Source organism: Arachis hypogaea, chromosome 8, assembly GCF_003086295.3.
Source record: "Arachis hypogaea cultivar Tifrunner chromosome 8, arahy.Tifrunner.gnm2.J5K5, whole genome shotgun sequence".
Lineage (NCBI taxonomy): Eukaryota > Viridiplantae > Streptophyta > Magnoliopsida > Fabales > Fabaceae > Arachis > Arachis hypogaea.
Window position 1 is genome coordinate 24,918,953 of NC_092043.1, and position 25,103 is coordinate 24,944,055.

At 35.0% G+C, this 25,103-nt stretch overlaps 4 protein-coding genes across 9 annotated transcripts; 1 reads left to right on the forward strand and 3 right to left on the reverse strand.

Moving 5' to 3' along the window:
* Window positions 1-318: 318 nt before the first annotated feature.
* Window positions 319-5,822, reverse strand: LOC112706503 (protein FLX-like 3). Of its 5 annotated transcripts, none has more exons than XR_011864652.1 (7): window positions 5,678-5,821; window positions 4,887-5,466; window positions 4,629-4,774; window positions 4,321-4,409; window positions 4,124-4,236; window positions 887-1,083; window positions 319-778 (listed from the first exon to the last, which is right to left on the reverse strand). XR_011864652.1 is itself a non-coding variant. In XM_025757847.3 (6 exons), exons 2-5 carry the CDS (start codon window positions 5,432-5,434, stop codon window positions 4,153-4,155), a joined length of 867 nt encoding a protein of 288 aa, XP_025613632.1. In that variant the 5' UTR covers window positions 5,435-5,466; window positions 5,678-5,822; the 3' UTR covers window positions 319-1,083; window positions 4,124-4,152. The 5 variants fall into 5 exon arrangements, 2 of the variants coding, with proteins under 2 accessions (XP_025613632.1, XP_072056978.1); XR_003155784.3 differs by having other exon boundaries at window positions 4,016-4,236; XR_003155783.3 differs by having other exon boundaries at window positions 319-1,083; window positions 4,016-4,236; window positions 5,678-5,822.
* Window positions 5,823-10,362: 4,540 nt separating this feature from the next.
* LOC112706501 (3-epi-6-deoxocathasterone 23-monooxygenase CYP90D1) lies at window positions 10,363-14,941 on the reverse strand. 2 transcript variants are annotated; one of them, XM_025757842.3, is made up of 8 exons: window positions 14,539-14,885; window positions 14,111-14,435; window positions 13,477-13,626; window positions 13,146-13,391; window positions 12,511-12,600; window positions 12,104-12,289; window positions 11,892-12,013; window positions 10,363-11,056 (listed from the first exon to the last, which is right to left on the reverse strand). In XM_025757842.3, the coding sequence occupies exons 1-8, from the start codon at window positions 14,757-14,759 to the stop codon at window positions 10,966-10,968; spliced, it is 1,431 nt and encodes a 476-aa protein (XP_025613627.1). In that variant the 5' UTR covers window positions 14,760-14,885; the 3' UTR covers window positions 10,363-10,965. The 2 variants fall into 2 exon arrangements, with proteins under 2 accessions (XP_025613627.1, XP_025613628.1); XM_025757843.3 differs by lacking the exon at window positions 10,363-11,056 and adding an exon at window positions 11,343-11,668 and having other exon boundaries at window positions 14,539-14,941.
* A 2,465-nt stretch (window positions 14,942-17,406) lies between these two features.
* On the reverse strand, window positions 17,407-21,310 carry LOC112706506 (DEAD-box ATP-dependent RNA helicase 20). Its single transcript, XM_025757850.3, has 10 exons — window positions 20,959-21,310; window positions 20,563-20,825; window positions 20,232-20,411; window positions 19,986-20,147; window positions 19,701-19,855; window positions 18,977-19,069; window positions 18,805-18,890; window positions 18,492-18,718; window positions 18,055-18,288; window positions 17,407-17,689 (listed from the first exon to the last, which is right to left on the reverse strand). Exons 1-10 carry the CDS (start codon window positions 21,012-21,014, stop codon window positions 17,640-17,642), a joined length of 1,506 nt encoding a protein of 501 aa, XP_025613635.1. The 5' UTR covers window positions 21,015-21,310; the 3' UTR covers window positions 17,407-17,639.
* A 24-nt stretch (window positions 21,311-21,334) lies between these two features.
* Window positions 21,335-23,906, forward strand: LOC112706507 (uncharacterized). The gene is made up of 7 exons (XM_025757851.3): window positions 21,335-21,593; window positions 21,701-21,840; window positions 21,937-22,026; window positions 22,516-22,568; window positions 22,784-22,886; window positions 23,198-23,302; window positions 23,412-23,906. The coding sequence occupies exons 1-7, from the start codon at window positions 21,335-21,337 to the stop codon at window positions 23,433-23,435; spliced, it is 774 nt and encodes a 257-aa protein (XP_025613636.1). The 3' UTR covers window positions 23,436-23,906.
* Window positions 23,907-25,103: the final 1,197 nt, after the last annotated feature.

A 25,103-nucleotide genomic window follows, 5' to 3' on the forward strand; every position in this document is an offset into this window, starting at 1 on the left:
CCCTTCAGTAGTGTTCATGTACATTATGAATTTATGATTCTGAAAAAGCAGAGACCTTGTACATTTGTGATGATTGGTGTTGACAAGAGGCTGAGACAACAATCGATGTAAATTCAAATTACTTAATAAACTTGTCTTTCCATTGGTCTCTGAGTTGTATGAAAAACGAATTTCTGAGTGAAATCCTAACAGTGAACGAAATCAAATCGCAGTTAATTTCCGAGCAAAGAGTCCTGGTCATGCAAATCTCAGCATAACATCAATAAAATTATAATGCTTCATCTGCAGCTATATTAGTCTAGTTATTGAAGGAGAACGGAAAACAAAAAATGCTTATCTTCATAGATTAACTTAAAAAAAAATCTGTAACAGCAGCAAAAGGTACACTAAATCGAATCTGTGAAACATATTTGAGTCCAGGGAAGTACAATGCATGGAACACACGGTTACGGAACGGTGGCGGTTATATGAAAAATCTCGATGGAATAATGAATAATCAAATGATAATAGGTAAAGTTCTTTGTCATGTATAACACATGATCATGAAAATGTGTGCGGAGAAGCGTTGAAATGACTATCAAACAGATTTCAAGCTAAATCTGATTATATAGCAACGACCTTAAGGCAGGCTTCATTGGCCTAGCTTCAAATATTGGTGGTGTGAAGTAGTCTGCATCAACCTGAATTTGAGGCATGTGTTGAAAAATATCTAAACTGAGACATCCCTTCCTCCAGAAACCACATTTAGCAACATCTGAAGCAATCATTCATGATCCATCTACCAGACAAAAATTGTGTCACAACTTTCAGCATTACCATTTGTAAGTCGAAACAATCCGTGGCTACCACCGAAGCTTCATATCTAATATCAGAATATATAGTTTACCTTGACGCAACAAGCTATCTAAGTATATCCTCTTGATTGAACAGTCTTTAGCCCATAATGGGAAAATACATCCCATTTGCATTTCAAAATCAATCAAGAATATATTGTTGTTCCTCAAAATCTTGCAACATTTAGGCCAAAAGACGTGAAAAGTTTTCCTCATTTCAGAGTCCCCTACAAAATTCCCAGCCTCTCATCTGCAACAATAATAGAAAACATTAGTTACTTGAATATATACATAAAAAAGACAAGTGCATGAACATTACTCTTAATGCCATATCATATAGAAAAGCATTATCAAAACAAAATAAAATGAGAACTGCAAGATAAGGGAGCAATCTTGAAACTATAAGAAACTAATGAGGAAGCCAAATGACCGTTAGCATCCTTCATCCTGACCAAGTGGAACAAAAACCTCCTCACGAGATTCATGACATTAATCACTAAAGTACTTGTTATAATGAAAATGAGTCCTGGTATTTTCCAATCCAGTTGGACACTGGAACAGCATTATAAGCAACTCCAAAGCCTCTGACTCCCCAGGGAAGCTGACTATTCATCTTTTCTACAGAAGACTCAAACTTACTCTAGAGACAGCCAACTCCGAGTGCTTCATGTTCAAGTCAGCAGTAACTACTAGCCCTGGGTTAATGCTCCTAAATTAATATAGCCTACATGAATTACTGAGAGAAGTAGCAACATCAACTCACCACTTGAAAGGAATTCAACCTATAAGTTGCAAGCATCCAACTTTAGCCATGAATCCATCCAAGTTAATTGGATGGTGAGGTATTCCAGAAGCAATTAACCATACTTCACAAAATGATAGTAGGTCTTAAATTGTGAGTCTTTAACTTCACTTCAAAATCTAGCTCAAGGGGAAAGGGATGCTAAAGTACTTATAAAGGCTGTCTTTGCATATCCATAAAAAATGTAGAAGCTTACACACCACAATGACAGCCACATGATTGGTTCTGATACTGCCTTAAAAAGGTTGGACTCCAGAGTATGATATCTTCATGTAATGCGGGACTTAACGATGTAACAATTTGTTATGATACAAACCAATATCTCAACCTTCCTTTCACTCCTATTAGATTGATAATGACAACTGGGACCTATGTGAAGGTTTTGCATCCTTTAGCTTTCCAGACAGCTTCAATTGTCAAAGCACATAACTAATAAATATGAATACAGAAGATTCAATTTCGTAGGAATGGATGCATTGCAGCTAATATTATACTACTGCTTAAAGTCGAATTAGAAGGCTAGATTCCTAAGCATTCATTACTCTAAATTTTCTGGTTAGGTAACATTCCTAGAAACAAAATCTGATGATGGAACTCGGTGACCTAATACAGGTGTGCAACTACTAGTTTATATTAAGCAGAATACTAAACCTTTAAATGATGATGGTAATCAGAAGGGTAACACATAGCAAGTTCCATACTTGTTACATCATTTAGACCAATAAAATAAGCAGAATACTTGCCTATGAGCTTCAGATCCCCAGCTCGCCTCCAGACATACTTCAGGTTGAAAGTCTTCTCTTCAGATATTCCAAAGTGATGGTTACGACATATGATAGAATTTTGGGCATCGTGATGATTTCAGCACCCCAACCAATATGAAGAATGGGAAACTCCCTGATGTATGAGATTCACTCTTCATGTAGAATGGGTATAGAACTAACTTACCCCTTGAATCTTAGTGCCGGTCAGATTTGTAAGCTAGCATACATCTCATTCTACATCGACAGCAGCCAATTTCTGGCCCTCTTCAAATAAACAGTGAACAAGAGCAGTACAAGACCTAATACACTACCATCTTGCTGGGAAAATCCACTTGTATAAAATCAGGCTCTAACATGTACCACTACAGCACTTAATCGTTTGGAGCATTCAAGGTCCAATCAAACTGAACATGTTTTAAAGCATGGCCAAATAGTGGTGCAAAATACTTCTGAATCTGTACTCACTCCATCCAATTTCATTGTTCTTGGGGTTTTCCTCACGACAAAGTATCATAGGGTATTGGACATTGTATGCACCAACAAACAACACTGCTTCTGGACAAACGCAACACACTTCCACCATCCACTACCCATCATCCATGCCAGCAAAAAGCAGTAGTTACCACCAGCAACTTAGCAGAGAAAACAAAATAAAAGGTTGAATATTTCAAAAGCCGAACATCTTCTCCAGGCATGTATATTAAATCCGATATAAATCCGATATTTGATTACAGCCACCGTCAATACAAGCACCTTTTCCAGCAATGAAACTAAACAAAGTCCCGAAAACTTAACTATATATGAAACCCTAGAGCTTAATTTCCAGGAAATGGATATCTTACATTCGTTCAGCCATTAGCAACATAATCACCCACAAGGTTATATTCCCAAAAATTTATGCAGGATGCCTCCTTTATCAGTTGCAGGACTACAACGACTAATCCTAATAAAATACATCAGGTGAGGAACACCATACTGCTCTTCGGTGACGTTTATCCAATCCTAGAAATAGCTATAACTGAGATTTATCACATCAAGCCTAAAGAAACATACTCTATATTCTCCGTCAAACTGTAACTTCTCATTTTGTTCACCTCAGTAAACAACAGAATACCTAATATAAATTATGCCCCAAGTTCCTCTCTGTCTGATGACTGCTGTGACAGAAATAATTACCCACTAGATGGGACTAATTTCAATATCACACATCCACTCTCCTGTGCAGCACCATTTATTTAACATATTGCTAGATTACTAAAACTTCAACAAGGAGCACCGATAATAATAATGATACAACTTAAGTATCCATCGCCTTCTAAAACAGCTATCCACGATCACCCATCAAATACTGAATCTCAGGCAACATGTTTCAGCACATGGGAACTATACCTCATTCCATCTCATGAATTATTTAAAACATGTCTTTCCCAGAAGAAAGATAGACAACAATAATGGCCAAAAGCAATAATAAAAAAACGAGAAATATGTATCAATGGAAGATAGATAAATTTAACAGTTTCATCATACTAGGTTTTGAACTTAAGACATATTGCAACAACTTTCCCTATAAATACGAAACAAAGCAACACCGAAACCTATATATGCTAGTTACGAACCAATTGTAACCAGAAAATAAGCATTGATGAGGCATGCACAGATAGAAGGATGCCAAACTCAATCACAGCCATGGTGTTAACACGGGCTAAAGTGATGGCAAGCCTCACTTCTTCACCAACAGCGATCACTTAGAATTTCAACGGCGATTAGTGCGAGACTTCTCAGGTCCTTTCCTTGAAGTAGCACCTGCCCCATACAGAGGACCTTTCTCCACAGCACCCTAGACAGAAGCATATAAGAGGTGAATAAAGTCTTGCAGGTGAAGCCTAACATTTAAAACTTATAAATTAAGGATGACACATACCAGGTGAACGCCATATGGTCCATATCCATCTGCATACAGAGCGGGATAACCCCCTTTGGGGCTACCAAACTGTGTTCCATAAGGCCCGCCTTTGTAAATGATTAGAAAACAAAACATCATCATTTTAATTATTTAGATCATCAATAAATGGAGGATACAACTCTATTAAGGCCATCTATTGGTTTAATTGAATGGCCTTCCTTATTCAAGCCATTAAATCAAATCAGGCAATTATAACTTTTCTAACAACCCATACAGTTAATAAAACACAATAAGATATCTATAGAAGGATAACAAAGAGGTCATACCAGCACCCCACTGTCTGCCATCAACACTAGCAAGCTCTGCACGTAGCTTCTCCACTTCCCGAGCCATGGAAACCAAGTTTTTCTCCATTGATTGCCTTTGTTCCATGAACTCTATGTTTGCCTTCTTTTCATAATCCACCATGGTTCTAAAAAAAAAAAACTAATCACCATCAGTTTAAGCTAACAAATTCAGGAATGCACATCACAGAAGGGCTCGAAGCAGAATATGGAAACTGCGATCACAGCAGAGCCACACACCTTGCACGCATTAGCTCCTGGCGTAGGCCATCAATCTCGGACTTCAACATGGGAATCTGTTTATTATCAGCTTGTAACCTTGCAACATCCTGATTAAGCGTCTGAACCTTCCCTGTAAGTTCTTGCTTAAGAGTGTTAAGTTTCTGAACCTCGGCTCGCAGCTGCGCAACCTCACTCTTCAGGGGCTCGGCAGCCCTGAGATCAGACTCCATCTTCCTTCCTTTGTCAATGAGCTCCCTGGAATGCAACTCATGCTCAGCACGAATATCACCAATGGCAAGGTTCATACGGTGAAGTTCCTCCTTGGCAGCAGCAAGGTCACGCTGCAATACCACACGGTCCTCAATGAGCCTGCGGTTGTCGGCCACAACCCTACGCATCTCGGCGTGCTGCAATTCGAGTTCTTCTTCGAGGAGGGCGGCGGGATGCGGCGGCGGGATGGCTGGGCGGGGAATGGGAGGAGGCGGGCGGGCATAAGGGGCGTCGGAAGGGTAACCCCGGCGGGAACTCAAGGGTTCCCGGTGATGAACGCGGTGCCTTGATGACATTTGAAGTAAGCCTACCTTATCTACCTAACAACCTATAATAATCTCACAAACACATATGATATCATATATTTCATTTAGAATCATGAATGAAGCGCTGCTGACGTAAACAGAAATTAGGAAAATGAATGATAGAAAGAAAAGATGAATGAAATCGGATTTCAATATGAGAGAGAGAGAGAGAGAGAGAGAGAGAGAGAGAGAGAGAGAGAGAGAGAGAGAGAGGTTACGGGAAAAAAAGCGAACCTTGTGAGAGGGAGAAGACGAAGATGAAGATGAAGGTGTAGGGTGATGCTGATGTGATCGAAGAGCAGAAAAGAAGGTCTTGTTCCTCCTCTCTGCGGCAGCGGAAGGCAAACACACACAAGACTCAACCGCAATTCTCATCAACGGCGTCGTTCCAAAGTCTAAAAATAATGGGCCAACAATTGGGTTGGATTGGGCTGATCCCATTAATTCTTTTAAATGCAATGTGCAACGTTAGATTGGGTTTCTTTAACACATAATGGCCCATAAGTAAAACATTGTATAGAGAAGCCCAATATCAATACCGAAAATAGAACAAAAAACATACTTGAAAAAGAATTTGTTGATCCATATTCTTTTGTTATCCCAGTTTTTATACTTACTCTTGGTTCTTAGAAATTTCTCTTATAAATGAATTATAAAAAGTTCAATCCCACATTTGACAAATTAATTTTTAAATATTTTTTCTGATGTAATTCACCAAAATAAGTGATTGAAGTGATGTACATCGATATGAACTAGTTTACTTTTTGAATTTGAATTTTCTAAATTTTAAATTTTATTTTAAAAAGTAAAGTATGATCTATCACTATTTATTTTATAGGTAAGACTAAGAGAAAATATGAGAAAAAAAACATTCAATGTTGGAAGATCTCATTTTTTCTTCTAAAATAAAAATCTAGAATTTAGAAGATCTAAATTCTTACTTTTTATACCCTGCAAAAAACTAGAGAAGAATTATACAATCTAAAAGAAAATATATATTATCTTTTGTAAACTGTAAAAAATTTTGATGGCCTATATAATCTGTTTTAAAGAAATTCAGATTTTTTGAAATTATATACAATTGTTTTAGCCTATAGTTTAAAGATAACAATGGATTATCAAATAATTTGTTTATTTTGAAAACTGAATTGTATTGATGAGATGTAGAAGTACAAAAAAGAGAGAATTATTTAAACTAGTAAAAAGTAAAAATCTTAGATCTAGAATAATATTACGATTAGTAGGAGAGATTCCGAGTATATTTGTAAAGAAGAAGAAAATACATGATGGGACATTGAGAACGTGCGAGATTGTTTAATGATTAAAGGTGTGAAAGATATGTGCGACTATAATTAAGTTGAATTTTTAGAAAGCGTATGATAGAATTAAGTGGTGCTTAGAAGATGCGGTTTGGTCTAAAGTGGAGGCAATGGGTTAAAGAATGTGTAGGTACAACATCTATGTCGGTCCTCATTAATGGATCTCCATCTAAGCCTTTTCGGATGGAACAAGGCCTGAGACAAGGTGATCCTATCTCTTATTTTTTTGTGCTGGTCGTGGATGTTTTACATCGAATAGTTGGAGAGGCAGTACGAAATGGTCGGATTACGCCTCTTTTGGTAGGTAAGGATAGTATTGAACTGTCTCATCTTCAGTTTACAGACGATACTATCATATTCTATCCCCAAGAAAAAGACACTATCAAGAGTTATAAGAGGTTGTTGAGGTGCTTTGAGATGATATTAGGTTGAACATCAAATTTGAAAAGTCAAGTTTGATTCCGGTCAATTGCAAGTAAGGCTGGACGAGGAGGATGTACAGTTTGTTGGGATGCAAGGAGGATTCATTACCAGTAAAGTATTTTGGAATATCTCTAGGTGCAAATCCAAAACTTGTCAAGACTTGGAAACCAGTGATAAATAAAGTAAAAGCAAAATTTAGTATGTGAAAAGCAAAAATTCTCAATAAGGCGGGTAAACTAGTTCTTATTAAGTCTGTCCTAAATAATCTGCTTGTGTATTATCTTAGTTTATATAAAATGCCAAAATCTGTGGCGAAAAAGCCAATTTTATTGCAAAGAAGATTTTTGTGAAGTAAGGAGGATGGGAAAGATGGTATACTGTTAGTAAAATGGCAACTAGTACAAGCTCCGAAAAAAATAGGTGGTCTAAGTGTGGAAGACACAGTAATTCGTAATACAGCCTTCTTGTTTAAGTGGTGGTGATGATTTTCAAAAGAAGACGATCCGTCATGAAATAAAATTGTGTGCTCGTGTAATAACTTGAATCCTTTAGAGATGCTTGTTAGTCAACTTGTGCCTAAACAGGGTAGTCTGTGGAAGGATATTTGTCGGTTACAGATTATTGATCAACGTGTTAGGGAAAAATTGATTCGGGGTTTGAGTTGGGAGATAGGAAATGGAAAGAGGATTCGGTTTTGGGAGGACATCTGGCTACAAAGCGGTGCTTTGAAAGATACCTTTTCAAGACTTATCTCGATTTCAAACCAACAAAGTTATGTTATAGGGGATTATGATTTTTGGGATGGACTAGAATAGATTTAAAATTTTCAATGCAAGAGGGAGTTGTTCCAATGAGAGATGGAGTTACTTAATCAGCTCCAAGCAAATTTACAATTGGCCAAGTTAACTACTGTGAGAGAGGATCGAGTCATATGAAAATTTGATTTAAAAAAAAGACATTTATTGATTTTATTCTACTAACTCATTTGTATAGGTTATGTAGGCAGAAATGGTCCCAGAGGATATCACCAGTTACAGTTTCACTAGTACTATATGGAGAGATTATGCTCTACTAAGAGTTGAATTATTTGTTTAGTTTGTATTGGTAAGAAAGGTAAACACTAAAGAAAGATTGGCTCGATTATGAGTTATTGGTCAGAAAGATATGTTTTATGTACTATGTAAAAAAGAGGTAGAGCACATATTTCACTTGTTTATTAGTTGTGAGTATTTTTAAAAGGTGTGATGTGTTTAGTTGTTTGCGTTAGGTAGACTGTGGACAATTACAAATAATATTAAACAACATTTTGAAAGTTGGGTTGAAAAGAATATTTGGCTTAGTTCTTTGTTGTTGTGTGAAATGTTTGGCTCGAAAAGAATAATAAATCTTTTAAGTGGATGTAAATGATATCATTAATAGAACGGTGAATAACTACTAAAAATAGCAAAGTGTTAGCTCCTATGATTATTAATGACAACTAAAATGAGATCCGTGCGATGTGCGGGACGGTAAATTAATGATAGCATATAATAAATATTAAAAATTGTTATGTTTTGTAGAAATAAATTAAATATATGTGAATTGAAATTAAATTTAAAAGGTATTTTATTTTTAATAATTTGTAGTACAAAAGATTTGGATGTTGGAATTATACAAAATGACATTTTTATTTGGTGGTTTGATTTTTGCATTTGTTTTAATTGATGGACTTAGTCATCTTATGTGGCGCTCGTCCTTTTTTTTTTGTTAATTGTTAGAGTAGCTGCTTTTTCCTTTTTGTCGTAGGTTCTTGTGAAGACATGTTCTTTATGAATTGTTGAGTTTGATGCACTTTCTATTGTGTTATTTAGTTCCATCTTTATATGTATGTTCTTCTTCCGAAGATGTGTCTTGAATTTGTATAGTTTTTTTTCTCCTTAATCTCTTGATGGGGGTGGTGCTTCAATGTCATTCTTTTTCTGAAATGTCATTAGATTTGAAGCAGTGGTGCCTAATAAACTTTTTGCGTCGCCATCAAATAGTAAAAAAATTGTTGTAACACTTTAATCTGAAATCTTTAATTGAATTATGAACCTAAAATAAGTATTGGGTTAGCAATTAATAATTTGATAAATGAGATTATGAAAAGTATATAGAGTTACCTTATTGTTGGATATTGTGGTGTTTGATTACATGTGCCACAAATGTAGTTGTTTCTTTTTTTAGATATAACACTTTTTACATTTAACATAGTTCCATCCTAATTTGTCATCAATTTCGTTTATAGTTGCTAAAATTGTGAAGATCTTTTCCTATTACAATATTCAATTTATGTTATCATTAGGTATATGGTATTTGAGTAAGTATGAATATACGATGCATGTTGTGATTTTTTTTTGTCATACCTGATCATCAAATTCTCATTGCATGGCCATTAGATCTTGGATAGTTATTCGATTTCTAATCGTTCTGCTCTGAAAGAATGATGCTCTATTGAGTAAGTTTGAAATGTACAGTTCGAAAATAAATTTTTTGTGCTAAATTTGATGTTATGTGAAGGAATAGTGATAAGAGACTTATATATGTAGTTTAAATAATATGAAATTTAAATACTTATAACGTAAAATTTATTATGATTAATAATATTATTATGATATTTGTAATATGGATATTTATTATTTTTAGGGAGTTATTTATAAAAATTAATAAATTAATTGTTGCGATTATAAATTTATTGTATTGTTTATAATGGTAAGATATAATAAATATAGGAATATAAATTCAATGTATTTGTAGGTTACAAATTTATTAGATTCTATTTTTTAGTTTTTTTATTTGTATATTTAATTTTTTTGCTGATTTAGAAATAATAGTTGATTTGACAAGAATTAAATGGTTGATTCTAAAATTGTGCCAAGTAAACAATATTACTGAGATGACATTAATAAGAATTATCTCAAAAGTAATGTGGTACATACTTATATATCTATTTTTATATATTAAGAATAGATTAAGAACAAATGCCAAAATAACTATAAATTATAATTTTATTTTTACTTATTCCGGCTTGTTGTGTAGAACTTTTTACTTTAAAAAAAAAAATCTTAGACCCACAAAATGATCTTGGCGCCGTTACAAGTGGAACTACTTCATTCAGATCTAAGTGTTTGTGGCTGTGGGTCCCCAATAATCTCCATATCAAAACTCAAGCATGAATGATACATTTATATTTTATGGGGTATATAGAATTCCATCAAGTTGTCCTATGAATTTCATCATTATTACATGGGTCCCTTAAACTCAAAACTATTATTCCACTTACTCTTCTGATTCAATCTTTCCCCTACCCTCTTCCAAAGCAAATCCAAAAGCTAACAAAAGAAAGAACAACAACAAAAAGCATATCTACCCTTCTCTAAAACCAAAAAAAAAATGCATACAAGGTGAAATGGGAAAGAAGAATTAGTGAAAAGTAAAATGCCTAATTGAGGGTCCCTCAAAAGATGAAACCTTTTGTTTTGTGTTGTCTTGATGTGCAAAGACAAAAGCAAAGGGGACAAATTCATTAACCTTATATATGAAAGTTCCCCACACGTGTGTACATATTAACCAACCTTCTTTATGGACCCCCTTTTTTTCTTTCCTAGCTATTCTTCTCCATCTTGTCTTTTTTTTCTCTACTGATTCTTTTCGTAATGCTAAAGAGATAAAAAAAATCAAAACTTGTTTTAATTAATAAATATTAAATAAAATAAATTTTGACTGTTTTTTATTGTCAGTTAATTTATACATAGATTTTCTCTAAGATTCCACTCTTCTAACCAAGATTGGCATCCTCCTTTTCATTCTTACTGTGGGGAAATTCACAATTGTATCTTCTTCTGCATACCATCTGTTCATGAAAAACACCAAGAGAGTTTCAGATTCCTAACTAGTAGTCATATAGAGGGTAGCAAACTAGCAATGACTATACTTTCTTGTATTATAGTATACAAAAACAGAAAAAAAGCACTAAAGATTGCATATTTATTATGAGGACCAAGCTAATCTCAAGTTGTAGCATAGTGTATCTTCCTAGAGGATGGTGCAATAAGACATGATCTATAGACCTAAGGAATAATATCAACAACATGCAATTTGTCTCCAAGCTAAAAACAAAAAAGAAAACAGTTCCAATAAGTAAATAAAGTTTCTTTTTTAGTGGAGTTGTGTAATTTGCACATTATTTAACATATCAAATATAATATTGTCTCTCTTATAAAATTATGTACACAACATCTCTACCACAATCACATGTTAAACAATACTAAAAATTATGTGAAAAAGAAAGGTACTTTCTGCACTCCCAAAATCACAGACAAATGCATCCTTTTATGTTCCATACTATGTAAATACATAGTATATGCTTGAATAATATTTCTCTTGTTCTCATCATCAACAAGAAGACAAAGTGACAAACACATGGACTTAGGTTGCTTGACCAGTCAATTATTCCTTTCTAGCCCTGTACATATACACATTTCTATAATTATGTCATTTCTTAAATAGCATAATCACATACATACATGTGTGGAATCTATGGCTTCACCTGAATTTAGTAGTACATATATATTTTCTTGGACATGTATCTTTGTGTTTTCAACTATTCTGTTACTTTATTGGAAGTAAATTCAATGTGTTAAGTGATTTAATAGAGAATTAAATGCAGAATGAGAATCGATGAGCACCTAAATTGAGTGACCAAGTGATGCAAGAAGATAGAAGCTTCAAGCCTGGCCAAGTCAAGGCCAGGGCACAATCTTTGTCCACCTCCAAAAGGAGTGAAATTGCAAGTGCTTGTGTCTTTGTCCTGTCATCACCCCAACAATTTGTTTTGCTAAATAACTAGAAGATTGACAATAAACAACTACGTGTGTTATAGTTTATATGCTTCTCTTACTTGCCACCTCCATGGATTGAATTGGTAAGGCTTGTCATAGTTTTTGTCATCTAGATGAATTGATCTAAAATATGCTAACACACACCATCCTTTCGGTATAAAATACCCTTTTATTTCTACATCTTTCATAGCCTTTCTCATAACTCCAATTATTACATTTCCTATCCTCAAAGTTTCTGTGATAACCTGCATAAGTAAGCAGCCATACTATATGTATATCAAAATACAACTAATATATAAGAAAATACGCATTAAAAATATTAAAACAACACATATATTTATACACAAATACATACTAAGTAACTAATTTAGTAGCTAGTTTTTGGTATACACGTACCATTTTTTATAAGCCAAATGCATTAGTAAACCATATATAATTTAATATATATCATCTATGTTTGACTTACTGTTTGAGTAAATGGCAATGATAAGTAATCACTCCAATTCAAGGGCTCCCCAAGCTGATCTTTGAGTTTCTTAAGCTTCACATTCTCCTCCTATTACCAACAGTGGAACCATTTACCAAAGAAGTGATTAATCAGTAATCACTTTAGTTAAATTTTGTCCACAACAAAATTATTTGATCGTTTACCAAGAATTATTAATCAGGTATTCCTTGACATTAACATATAATTTAAGTGGATGAAATTTTCTACAATTGTGATGTCTGCTTCTCTTTATAGGGTTCATTCATTGTCAATTTGTCACATAGCTATCATGGTGCAATGTCTAATCCCTACTACCATAGCAAGGACTAAGCCTATTAACCACTTTGTCTATTTGTCCAAGAATAGAACTTAGAATCTTTAATAATAACAGAACAAGAAATGACATCATGGTTTCACAAAATGTAATTTTCATAATAAAATAACAAAAAGTTGTTCTAGTTTTATATTAGGCCAATAGGTAACTATGCAAAACCACTAATTAACCAAATCATTAAGAGTGACAGTATTTTGAAACTGAACAATATGCTGGAACTAATTTTAATGTAATTTCTTTATTTGTAAAATAAAATAAAAAATAAAATAAAATGGCATACTCTCAATTGTTGCAAAGCAGTAGGGCATTCTGATAAATACTTTACAGCAAGAGTCATAAGAACTGGCACTGAATCCTCCCCTGGAATCATCATATCAATCATATTGTCTGCTATTAATTCATCTGTTAACCTATCATTTTCATCATTCAGAAGCACATCCACTACATCTTTTGGAACTTTGGAGATTCCACATTCTCTTCTACTTTCAATAGTTCTCAGCATTAACTTCACCATCTTTTTTTTTGCCTGAAAAAATAAAAAACAATTAGGCTAAAAATCATAGCATGAAGTAATATAAAAAAAAAAATCCAATTAATGACTTACCACTTACCTGTAAGGATTGATGAAGTTTAGTTCCTGGCAAATTTATTGGTAGAGACATGAGGCCAGACATGAATTCCTGAAAATGTTTCTTCAGAAGCTCCATTTCTTCACCAGGATCCAAACTAATCAATGCCTTGACTAGTACTTGAAAGGCAATCTGGGGTGATAATTGGTATGATATATTAAAAAATAATATAACATCATAATAATTGTGAATATCATTTTCAAGGCAGCATAATCCATGCAAAATGATTATGAACCTCGGAAAAAGACAACTGGAATTTTTTGACTTTTGTAATCTTAGCTGCTGTCTACTATTTCACCTTGAAACTCAAGTATGAGCCAGATAAATAACTATGTCACCTAATATAATTTTTATTTTTACAATTCAACAAGCTTAATGAGAATGAGAAAGAGAGCTTCACCTTGTTATACAACTTTGCATTTGTAACATTCACAAATGTCTAGTTTTTGAACAGATTTTTTTCGTCTTTACTATCTCAGTGTCTTTGTATTTGTCTCTTGTGACAGTTATTAATCTCGGCCAAGATACCACACTAAACTTGGATTTGAAGACAAAATATCAAACTTGGGAGATGGATAGAGAACAGAGAAATAAGAAGGAAAGAAAGAAAGCTAACATTTTTTGTCTCATCTTGTATGTATACAGGTTGATCCTCCTTCCAATTAGTCATTGATTGTTGGACATAGTTCTGCATCTCTCTAGTGATCTGAACCTTAAGCTGCTGAGACTTAAAGAAAGCTCCAACTAGTCCATGTATTCTCCTCTGCAAGCTTCCATTGATGAGCAAAATGGAAGACTTTCCCATCAACTCAGTCAGAGACTTGGGATATGAAGGAACAAAAGCCTTTGCATCACTTTGCAGAATGAACTTATTAACTTCTGCATCTGTGGACACAATTGTTGGGCTCCCAAATATGTGAGACTTGAACACCTTCCCATACCTGCAAAAATTCAAGTTGTATATAAGCATTTAATGTATCTGAATACAATTTATTTTGAGATAATTGAGATATGAATGTATCAAATTAACCGCAATGAACTTACATGTTTCGACGCTTGTCCATGAAGCTCTCAGGATGATCAGAGTAGGCACAGGAAATAAACTCAATGGTTTCACCAACAAAAGGCCATCCAAGAGTGCCTAAGGGAAGTTGATTCTTCATGTGTTTAGATTTGATGAGTCTAAGCCATGTGATCCTTCTGTAGAAGAGGATGAAGAACAAGAGTAATGGTGTCACAAACACAATCAAAACAACTTTGTCCATTTTTCTTTTCTAATATGACACTATATATTTGGCTTAAATATTGCTATATCATTCATAAGCTAAGGTGGCCACAGCAATAACAAAGTTTTATTGAGTGTTGTGAAGTGATGAAGTATGAGCAAAAGTGTTGTGATAGTGAGAATATTTATATATGCAGTGCATTGAGAAAAAAGAAGTATAGTACTATAGACTATAGATACAAGATTGCCTTTTATTGTTCTCTTTAACCAAAAAAGAATTTTTACTGATGCTACTACCTTTGGACTTAACTGAGGTCAATACTCAAATAGTTTAATAGTTTTGCTCTGAATTTTGGGAATATTATCTTCAGCTTCATTTAATTTAACTTAGTCTCTGTCTGTCTGTTACTATATACTATATATCACAACTTGCTGAATATAATGACGAGGGAAATTATATAAATTTGTTTGGTTTTCTGCTCAATCAGCTATTAGTCAGTGTCATCCACATGTGAGTAGATTATAGTAGTACTGTTATTTTAATTGAATAATTAAGTTTAAATAGTAACTTGGAACATCAAATGGAATGAAGTAATTATGTATTGTTCTATGTAGATATTTATATACCTTCATATTGATATTAAATTTATTAATATATAACAGGATACTATGTGTTGTTCATCATGATCAAGAGACGTGATGGATTTGAGCAAAATTTGCTGGTCTGAGCACATAAATACTTGAAGGTTCTTAAGAGTACTTATTTAGAATATTGCATTATTGTTTCTATTTTTTTGTTTTTATCTTCTGGGAGTCTTCTCATTATTGTTGATGTAAAAGAAGGAAGAGACAGAAAATGTCAAGCATTATGTTGCATTAATAGTGATAGATAATAAGTTAGGCTTTTCAAATCTTGACTCAGTAAAATATGAAATCTAAGTTTTTGATTTAGTAGTTCAAAAATGTTATGCACAAAAGAAAAATATTTATCATATCAGTTATTATATGTATTTATGTATGAATAGATGTATTATTTTACACATTTTCAACTAATTACTCCAATAAAAATGACAAAAATATCTTCTCATGATGATCTTGGTTTAAAAAGTGACTTATTTATTTTGCTATACTTTAAACAAAGATAACACTTTTATAGCATATAAAAATCAAGTCCTAAAATCTATATCCAATGGTTAAAATGAAGTATTTTTATATGAAGACAATTATAAAATCTTGGTTGGAATATCTACGCTTTTATAAATACGTAACATAGTTGTGAATAGTTTTGACATAAATGAATAAAGGAGAATTGAATTACCCCACAAATTAAGGGAATGAATGATTAATGTTGTTGTAGATTAAGGGCGTCCCCCACCTTTTCTCTCTTTCTTTGTTCGGTTTCGTGCATTCATGTGAGACTCAATTAGTCCAACCACATTGCTCCATCATCATCAAAATTATGTCCCAATCCAATCTTCCTTCATAACCTCTCGTGTTACAATCATTTCCACTCTTTCTAATATTATATATCATATATATGCTAGAGGCCCCTCATACATGTGCTTTTTTCTTTAACAAAAATTACTATATATACCATTCTTTTAATTACAATTAAGATATTGGGAGAGTGCTAGCATTAGTATATTCTCTTAATTGGACCTAACAAGGATAAGAGTGCCAAATTTGTATATAAAAGTAAATCATCTCTTTTCCAAGGAGAAAATGAAGATTCCATGTGCTTACCCATGTATGATTAAGCTTTTATAAATCTTTGTTTGACTGTTGTCAGTAGCTCCTCGCAATGGCCCATTTCTTGATTACCCTTTAAAATTAAAAAGAAGAAAAAAAGAAAAGAAAAATTCTAATTCTAAACTCAAAATAATCAGCTAGCGCAGCGTTTGTATCTTGGTTATTTAAATTAATCTTCATGCAAGCGACCTAGTTCAACATTCAAATTTCACACTCCGGTGTATCATCATAACAACTTAGATTACTTGTTTATATTTTTCTCTCTTGCTTTTTAAGTTCCCTTTAATTATTCAACAAGATCATCATTTAGAATCTTAGAAAAGAATGACCATACGTGCGTATAAGAACTACGCAATAATAACTTCAGTGGCATGCGGAATACCTTTGTCAAATTTTGTTGGCATTTCATTATAGTAAAACATTATATATAGGAATAGGAGTATATATTGATTCAAATATTTTAACTATATATAGTAGCATTGTTATAGAGGTTGGTGGTTGCTACCGTAATGAAATTAAAGTTGGTTCTATGTTGTGGGAACTCGTAGAGTCTGCATAGTACCGTACCCTGTCCACGTCCAAGGGAATTGTGCATGTTTGCATTAAGCTCACGTGACCAGAACTCGATTTGATAACATTTATTATTGTAAATATGATAACCAATGAGAGTATGAGACTCATGTTGTAGGTATATTTAAGAAAACTTCTATAGCCAAGAAAGATCCTTCCAGAATGAATTTTATAAAGGGTACTTAGCAGTAAATAATAGAATTTAATTAAAGTTCTTTAATTAAGCTTTCTGATGATTAAAAAACTTGAAGTGCCTTTAGTACATTAAGTCATCACTCTAAACATAGGAAGCCATCGTATTTTTCATTTTATTTTCCTCTGTGCCGAGCAGCTTAGCCACAAGGAATAAAAACATTGCAGTGACATAATTAAATCAAATGCGACTGCAAAATGAATTAATGGGGTATGAACTATCAAGTATAAACAAGTGTTTTGATTTTACAGTGATACAAGGCTTCTCCATGTTCTATGGACATTCGAACCAAGTAAGGAAGAAGAGTCTAACAAAAGCTGTAAATCAAATTCCTACCACCATTCTTACAAAACCTAATTTAAAAGGACAGTAATAATGGGTCGCTGAAGACCTGGCCATCTCCATCGATTAGCTCCACGGGCGACTGCTGCCATAACCCTTCCCTCGGTCTCGGAAACCTGATTTGTTGTTGCAGAAATTAAAGATCTCATAAATAAAACCGTCCCATAAACGAGGCACAAAATTCTACAAGCAAAGCATGTTATCAAGCATATTAATGAACAGGCCAGGCCTCTCGGCCCAGGATAGAATTTGAGAACAACTGATGCATGTCTACAGTAAGCATTTTGGATAGAATCCTTAAGAGACTGCCATGGCATGATGGTAAAGTTCAATTTTGGCAGACCAGGGCAAGGGACCAAAGGAACAAGAAGTGCCATTCGGAAATAACTAAGAGATGCACTCAAACCAAAAAAGAACGGCTGGGGCAAGGAACTAATGTTATATGTTAGCCAAGTTATACAAGTGTCCACGGTAAACAGACCTGATGGTGGAGGAGGTGCACCACGCCCCATTGCAGCCAATTCAGGGCTCACTCTTTGTCCAGCTTCCTCAAGTATGGTTATAAGTTCCTTTGCAAATCTGGCATTAGCAGCTGTGAAAAACGTGTATGCAGTTCCTTTTGCACCAGCTCTCCCTGTCCGACCAATACGATGTACATAATCTTCAAGTGATCCCGGGAAGTCATAATTTATCACATACTTCACATCCTTCACATCTGTCAGTAAATAGACAATAGATGATGCCAAATTCATGGGAAGCAGTAGAAAGCAATTCTACCTCAAAAAGAAAAACAATTCATGTAGAATTCATCCATCATTAAGACAATTTCAATTATGATCTGGTTGATGCACACATATCAAAAATGAAATATCTGATGCAACAGAATGATTAAATGAACACAAACACAAGCTTCTATACCTAAACCCCGAGCTGCAACATCTGTTGCAGTCATTATTGGACTCTTTCCAGATTTAAACTCTGAGAGCACCCAATCTCTTTCTGCTTGACTTTTATCTCCATGAATTGATAGTGCGGGCCAACCATCCATGCGGAGCTGCCTAGTGATCTGATCACATCCCTTCTTGGTATCCATGAATATCAGTATTCGGCTGCCATCCATGATGTCCTCCAGCAGCTTCACCAATCTGATAAATTAGACAACCCCATTAAATGGTCCCATATGATGGGGTAATAATGTTAGGTAATGAAAATAAGGCAGAACATCTCCTACTTGTCATATTTCTGCTTTTCAGGAACAATGTCAACATATTGTCGTATGGCATGGTTAGCTTTTAAATCTGAAGAACCTATAATTACCTGTAAAATGGTTACAAAAATCAATTCAATCTCAAATTACACATATGATATCCATGCAAAGATAAACGGACATGAAAGTATCTCACTTTGTACGGGTTATAAAGGAACTGCCTTGCCAATTGTTCAACCTCCTTTGGCCAGGTAGCACTCCAGTACAGAGTCTGACGATCTGGACGAATCTACATAAATTTGAAAAAAAATATTAATCAGACAACCAGAAGAATAAAATTCCAGTTGCAGCTTCAGAAATCTATCTTTGCAAATTTAGACCACATAGATTGGTATCAATTTTTATGATGAGGCTGTCTAAATCACAAGGTAATCTATTCAGCAAGTGATGCAGAATAATGTCTCCTGAAATTAGTATATCGTCTGAAAGAGAACAGTAGGTATCTATTGCTGCATTTGTTGGACCTCAATCTTGCACTTCTTCAAAAGGAAAGGGATTGTATATATGATAACATAATTTCATTTTGATTTTCAGTGGGCTTTTTGGCCAGCAATTGCTACAAAAGGGAAAGGGTCGTGTGATATCTTACAGTGTTGCCATTCTATTGTGTAGCTGTTTTTTTTTTTTTTCTGTATATTGTTGGTTTGCTTTACTAAGTTGGAACCTTTCTAACATATAAAATTCTCTTATCCACCCATAAGAAAACAGAATTGGATTACAAAAAATTATAGCAAGCCTTGGAAATTTGAGCCACCAGAAAATGGAAGCAAACAAATTTCCCACCCAATATTACTTTATGCCATTTCTCAAGATTGTACTATTTTAAAATAAGAATAAGATGATATAATAGAGTCACCTACCTGTGAGACAATCTTCCTTATCTGAGGATCAAACCCCATGTCCAACATCCTATCAGCTTCGTCCAATACTAGGTATGTGACCCTCCGCAAGTTAGTATGATTTGACTCAAGCATATCAATTAACCTTCCGGGAGTAGCAATTACAATCTCAACGCCTAACCCAAAAATTAACAGAAGCATCATCAGATTCAAAACTATAACACAATAAAAGCTGCATCAAGAGGAGGGTGGAACTTGCAATGGAAAGGCAAGTCCTGGCATTGTAATACTTACTTCACCACATACCTTTCTGGAGATCACGCACCTGAGGCCCCTTCGGAACCCCACCATAGATGCATGTACTCTTAATCCTTGATGATGCACCAAATTTAGTAGCCTCCTGTTGTATTTGGACGGCAAGTTCACGAGTTGGGGCCAAAACTAACACAATTGGTCCATCTCCAGGATCTGAAAACATTGTTCCAAATTCTTAGAATACACAACAAAAAAGAAGCTTAACAACTCAGTCATACAGCATCATTATCCCCTTACCTAGAATTGGCTGAGCATTTACATGAACTATGGCAGGCAACAAGTAAGCAAGCGTCTTCCCTGACCCTGTTTCCGCAATTCCGATCAGATCGCGCCCTTTCAAAGCCATTGGCCAACCCTGAGATTGAATGGGCGTAGGTTCGACAAAGCCAGCTTTCTTAATCTCTTGCAGTACATATTCTAATTGAAGTTCAATGTTGTGAAATCAGTACAATGTTGGAAACACAGCAGCACCCACATAATCTCACAGAAACTCTTCCATTTCATTCGAATACAATCATATTCAAACAATTCCACTACACTATTCTGGCCAGAAAGGAGATTAATATACCTGGAAAGCCAACATCGTGAAAGGACTTGACAGGTTTGGGGACGTCACGGCCTTCAACGGTGATTTCCCTGCGGAGACGGTAGTCGTCAACCTCGGACTCAGTCATTGCCCTAACGGAAGGCGATTCATGGTAGAAATTCTTCTCGAAATGGGGCAAGCCGTCCAAATTCAGCTTCCTTGGGGAGGCTCCACCGTCATCGTAATCCCTTCTACTAGAAGCTGAAGCTGAAGCTGAAGCCGGAGGTGCTCCTAGCCCCGAATCGCTAAACACACAAAAAAATGATTCCATTTTGAATTGTTACGTTCCAGTTTGTAATGAATTGAAGTAGGAGCTGAGAAGAGAAACCCTAGAAAGGAAGCTGAAGTAGAAATGGAGTAAGGAGGAATGGCGTTTACCTTCTCCGGTCACGATAGGAAGCTGGGTCGGCGGCGCGGCTGTCATAACGGCTCATGGCGGTGACTGGGGAGTTCGATAAGCAGCGAGAGTCGTAGTGGAAGCAGACCACTACCACCACCAACTGGCAAAGGTTTTATTAAATCCTCATGGTAATTTAATTTAATTTAATTTAATTTAATAATTATTTTGTTTTTCATATGATTCGGGCCTGCAAGGTAAGAAATATATGGGCCAGAAAACTTGACCTTATAGTTGGGCCTTATTGGACCAAAGCAGAGCCCAACTAGGCCCAATAGGAGATAAATATCTTCTCCAGATTTCAGTTCAGCTTTATCCATAACTATCTTCAGTTGAGTTCGAAGTTCGAAGCTAATAATGCAGGGTCTATACGGTGCCGCATCGGCGACGGCGACGGCGTCTTCGTCATCATGTTTGGTGAAATTAGGAGTGAGGGCTTCATGGGACACACAACAGAGACTCACTTACAACCCCAACGCGCCTCGCAAGCTCACCAAGCAGCTTCAAACTCGGACTCTCACACAAACCCAGTCGCCTCCGACGACCACTGCAACCACGCGTAAAGATGAATTCATCAATGATCTTCTCAAACGCGCCACTCCTCCCGCCGCGACTGGTATTTAACTAGTTACCTAATTGACTAATTCCGTTACTATAAGCTTCAAAAATGTTTATATTTTCGTAGTCTTAGCTGAATGAAATGCAATGAATGTATAATTGTAGATAGAGAGAAAGAAAAAGAAGAAGATGATGAAACATACTTAGGATATGAGAAGTGGTTACCGACTCCACCTAAAGTGGTGAAGCCTCGATCTGTATTCAATGCTGCAACGTTAGCTTATATCGGTGATTGCATATATGAGGTCTCTTACTTTTCATTGATTATTTATTTATGAATATAAATTATTTTTTATTTATTAGGTTTTTCTTTTTTTCCTTTTTTAAATGAAATTTTGCAGCTCTATGCTCGTAGGCACTTTTTATTCCCTCCCCTCAGTATTGAAGAATACAATGATCGTGTCATGGCAGTGGTGCGATGTGAAGCTCAGGTATGACATTTAAAAAAAAATAAATAAATGAAATTTAATCAGTGGTTCTTTAACTCAATGTTTTGCTGTTTATGCAATGAAGTTAGATGATTGAGATGCTGCTTCTTGAATAGTGTTGTGAACTTCTATTTTTTGTAATGGGCATATTTCATGGTGGAAAATGTCATTGAGTTGTGATAATAAGATGATCATTATGATTATTATTATTAGTAGTAGTAGTAGACTAGTAGTGGTGGTTTTCATTCCTTGTAAGTTGTAAGTATGAACTCTTGTTCGCAAACTTAAGAAGGCTTTTTTCCCTCAAAGGCTGTGTTTTTTCAAAAGAGTTTCTTCATTTTCCTGTAATAATCATTGTTGTGTCTTTTTGGTGCTCCTAAAGTGAATAAGTATGTGAGATATATGGCTTCTGTTGGCCACTGATATAATTTTTGTGTTGATTTCAACTCTATTGTGGCATATAGTAAGTTGTTTATGTTGTTCATATTCCAGGATGCATTGCTTCAGAGGCTTCTTAACAGTAACTTTTTATCAGATCAAGAGAGGTACTGATACACTAATCTCTGCAACTTTTTTTTTTAACTATTTTATTATAGATTCATGTTATTTCACTATTTTTCTGATACAAGATACTGCTACGCTAATCTCATAGTGGTTCAATACAGGCTTAGATACACTTACCATGTAAGATTGGCTGATCATAAAAGATCTGTTAAAATTTCTTCTATCAGCTTATGGCTTTAATTTTTTTTTTTTTCAGGGATGTTCTTCGATGGGGAAAGAATATTATTTCAAGCAAAACCAAGACAAAAAGGCGTGCTGGTGCAGCTGTATACAACAGAGCATCTTCACTAGAAACATTGGTCAGTACTTCTGGATGTAACTCTTGCATAAAATAGTTCTCTTTTTTCTTGGGAGTTTTCTGTGAATATGTCTTGAGTTTAAATTGGGGATGACAAATGCAACACACTATTATATGAAACTAATTTGATTATTTGAAGACTAGTGAAATCATGTATGGCAATTTAAGCTTGGTTTTTTGTTGCAACTTACAAGATTAATGTATGAATCCATTAGTATTGTTCATTAGTAGTTGAGGATCAAAGAATTTGAGAAGTATGAAACAGAGTTGCTATTTACGCCTCTTCCCTAACGAAGATATCTATTGAACTAGGTTGGCTATCTTTATTTGACAAATGTGAATCGCTTGGAAAAGCTAATGTCGGAGTTGGGATTCTCAGTTGATTCAGCAATGCCATTGAATTTGGAAGAAGCAATAGTAAGTCTTCATAGTTCATACTATCTAATCTCACTTGGACTGTTTGATTTCTGCATAGACATCTATGATATAGCCGAATAGATGAAAATTACCATCTTTACGCTTGAAGGCAGGTGAGTTGAACAATGGATAGAGGTGATCTTCAGCCGACCCTACATTGGAGCAGGCAAAACAACTTGTTGAATATCAGGTTCAATTCATTGTGTTCTTCTGCAAAACTTTAGTGACTTGACTCCCTCTTTTTACTTATTCACTGGAGATGCTGTACCAGTACCACACGTCAACCACACATATTCTGCCATGCACCAGAAGCCTTTTTGTAGGTCTTTTATACGATAAAAATTCTGTTATACAAAGGCTGTAATCACATAAATCACATCTTTTCTTCAGAGGGATACAACCTGAAGATCTCTGGTTGTATGTGGTAGAGTACTGCAATGGTTTATGAGATTTTGGTTGAGTTTGGTATAGCTAATTTGTTTATTTGGGATAATATTTGAATGTTATGCAGAGAAGATAGGGACCAAATATCTATTTTGTAGTATTTTTTAGAAATTCCAATCCCATAATTTGTAATTATGCATGTTCGAAAGGTTTTTCCTTATGCACTGTTTTTCTGTATCATAAATTAAGATTTATATTGGAATTTTGGCAGTTAAGAGAGCAAGCTTAACAAAATGAAACCCTCTCAACTAGTCAACTATATTCATTCCAAACAACTTGTGAAAATAAAAAAGGACCAAGCAGCATCCTGGGGGATAAGTGATAATAATACTATCTTGTCGGTATAGGTAAGTGCAACTTGATTCCATAAACTTTAGTTTGTGGTATTGGTTGTGAATGTTGCATTACGGAAAAGTCAGCCAGATAAGGTCTCAACAGAATGTTATCATAAGTTCATAGCCCTGAATGTATGATATTTTATGCTTCAAGAATAAAGTTGACTATATGTGTCTGAAATTGTAATTACATTACATGAATGCTCATTTAATTGGAGGAGGAAGAGAAGAACATGAGGGCCTACCATCCCCAAGTTTTCTGGATATGCTTCCAGTAAATAGGGTCATGCTTAATACATGTCATTTCCATCACATGGGCAGATAACCTGTCTCATCCCATTTAAAGCGTTTTGCCTCAATATTCCACAGATTATATTATGTGAGCAGAAATATATTCAAAACCTGCAACTTGACTGCCATAAAATTGCATGTTGATGTTCCTTTTTTTTTTTTTTGGGTCATACAACACACTCACACACACACACTAACCTAACAACTACACTAGGATTCTAACTTGGTGTGGCTTCATTTGTGGCAAACATCTTTGCCACTACATCACATGTCTCAGCCACATTGATGTTCCTCACTTGAGTCATTTCTCTTTTCACAAGACTTGAAATGTAGGAATAGCTGATAGATGGTCATGGTGGTCCAAGACCATGAGAAAGAGATAGTAGCATATGGTTGGAGCCTCTTTCTAAAGGAAGCATAAAAAGTGTTAAACACAACAGTTTACAGCCCACCCTACTAGTCTAATCGGATGTAGTATTATCCCTATTATCCACTTGTGTGGTTAATTGAACATGTCCCGTGAGTATGATGGCCCCATCTCAAGAACAATTCATTCATTAATTCGGCCTAATAAGGTCTCCAAAATTTTGAAGGCTAATGGTAGTTGAACAAAAACAAAAATGTACTTTGTCAACTGGGTCTATAGCTAGTAGCCACATTCACATTCAGGAGCTGTTTGGTCCCAGACAGGATTAACCGAAAGAGGGCATCAAGATTAAGTACATGATATT

Coding starts and splice junctions, on each gene's coding strand:
- LOC112706507 (XM_025757851.3), top strand. CDS start 21,335: ATGCAGGGTCTATACGGTGCCGCATCGGCGACGGCGACGGCGTCTTCG. Junction 21,841..21,936: donor TCGGTGATTGCATATATGAG/GTCTCTTACTTT, acceptor GAAATTTTGCAG/CTCTATGCTCGTAGGCACTT. Junction 22,027..22,515: donor TGGTGCGATGTGAAGCTCAG/GTATGACATTTA, acceptor TTCATATTCCAG/GATGCATTGCTTCAGAGGCT.
- LOC112706501 (XM_025757842.3), bottom strand. CDS start 14,759: ATGGACAAAGTTGTTTTGATTGTGTTTGTGACACCATTACTCTTGTTC. Junction 12,290..12,510: donor CATTGCCATTTACTCAAACA/GTAAGTCAAACA, acceptor TTACTTATGCAG/GTTATCACAGAAACTTTGAG. Junction 11,057..11,891: donor CACTTGGTCACTCAATTTAG/GTGCTCATCGAT, acceptor TTTCATGAACAG/ATGGTATGCAGAAGAAGATA.
- LOC112706503 (XM_025757847.3), bottom strand. CDS start 5,434: ATGTCATCAAGGCACCGCGTTCATCACCGGGAACCCTTGAGTTCCCGC. Junction 4,410..4,628: donor TGGCAGACAGTGGGGTGCTG/GTATGACCTCTT, acceptor TCATTTACAAAG/GCGGGCCTTATGGAACACAG. Junction 4,237..4,320: donor GACCATATGGCGTTCACCTG/GTATGTGTCATC, acceptor GCTTCTGTCTAG/GGTGCTGTGGAGAAAGGTCC.
- LOC112706506 (XM_025757850.3), bottom strand. CDS start 21,014: ATGAGCCGTTATGACAGCCGCGCCGCCGACCCAGCTTCCTATCGTGAC. Junction 18,891..18,976: donor TCCTTTATAACCCGTACAAA/GTGAGATACTTT, acceptor ACCATTTTACAG/GTAATTATAGGTTCTTCAGA. Junction 18,289..18,491: donor TGTTGCAGCTCGGGGTTTAG/GTATAGAAGCTT, acceptor ATTTACTGACAG/ATGTGAAGGATGTGAAGTAT.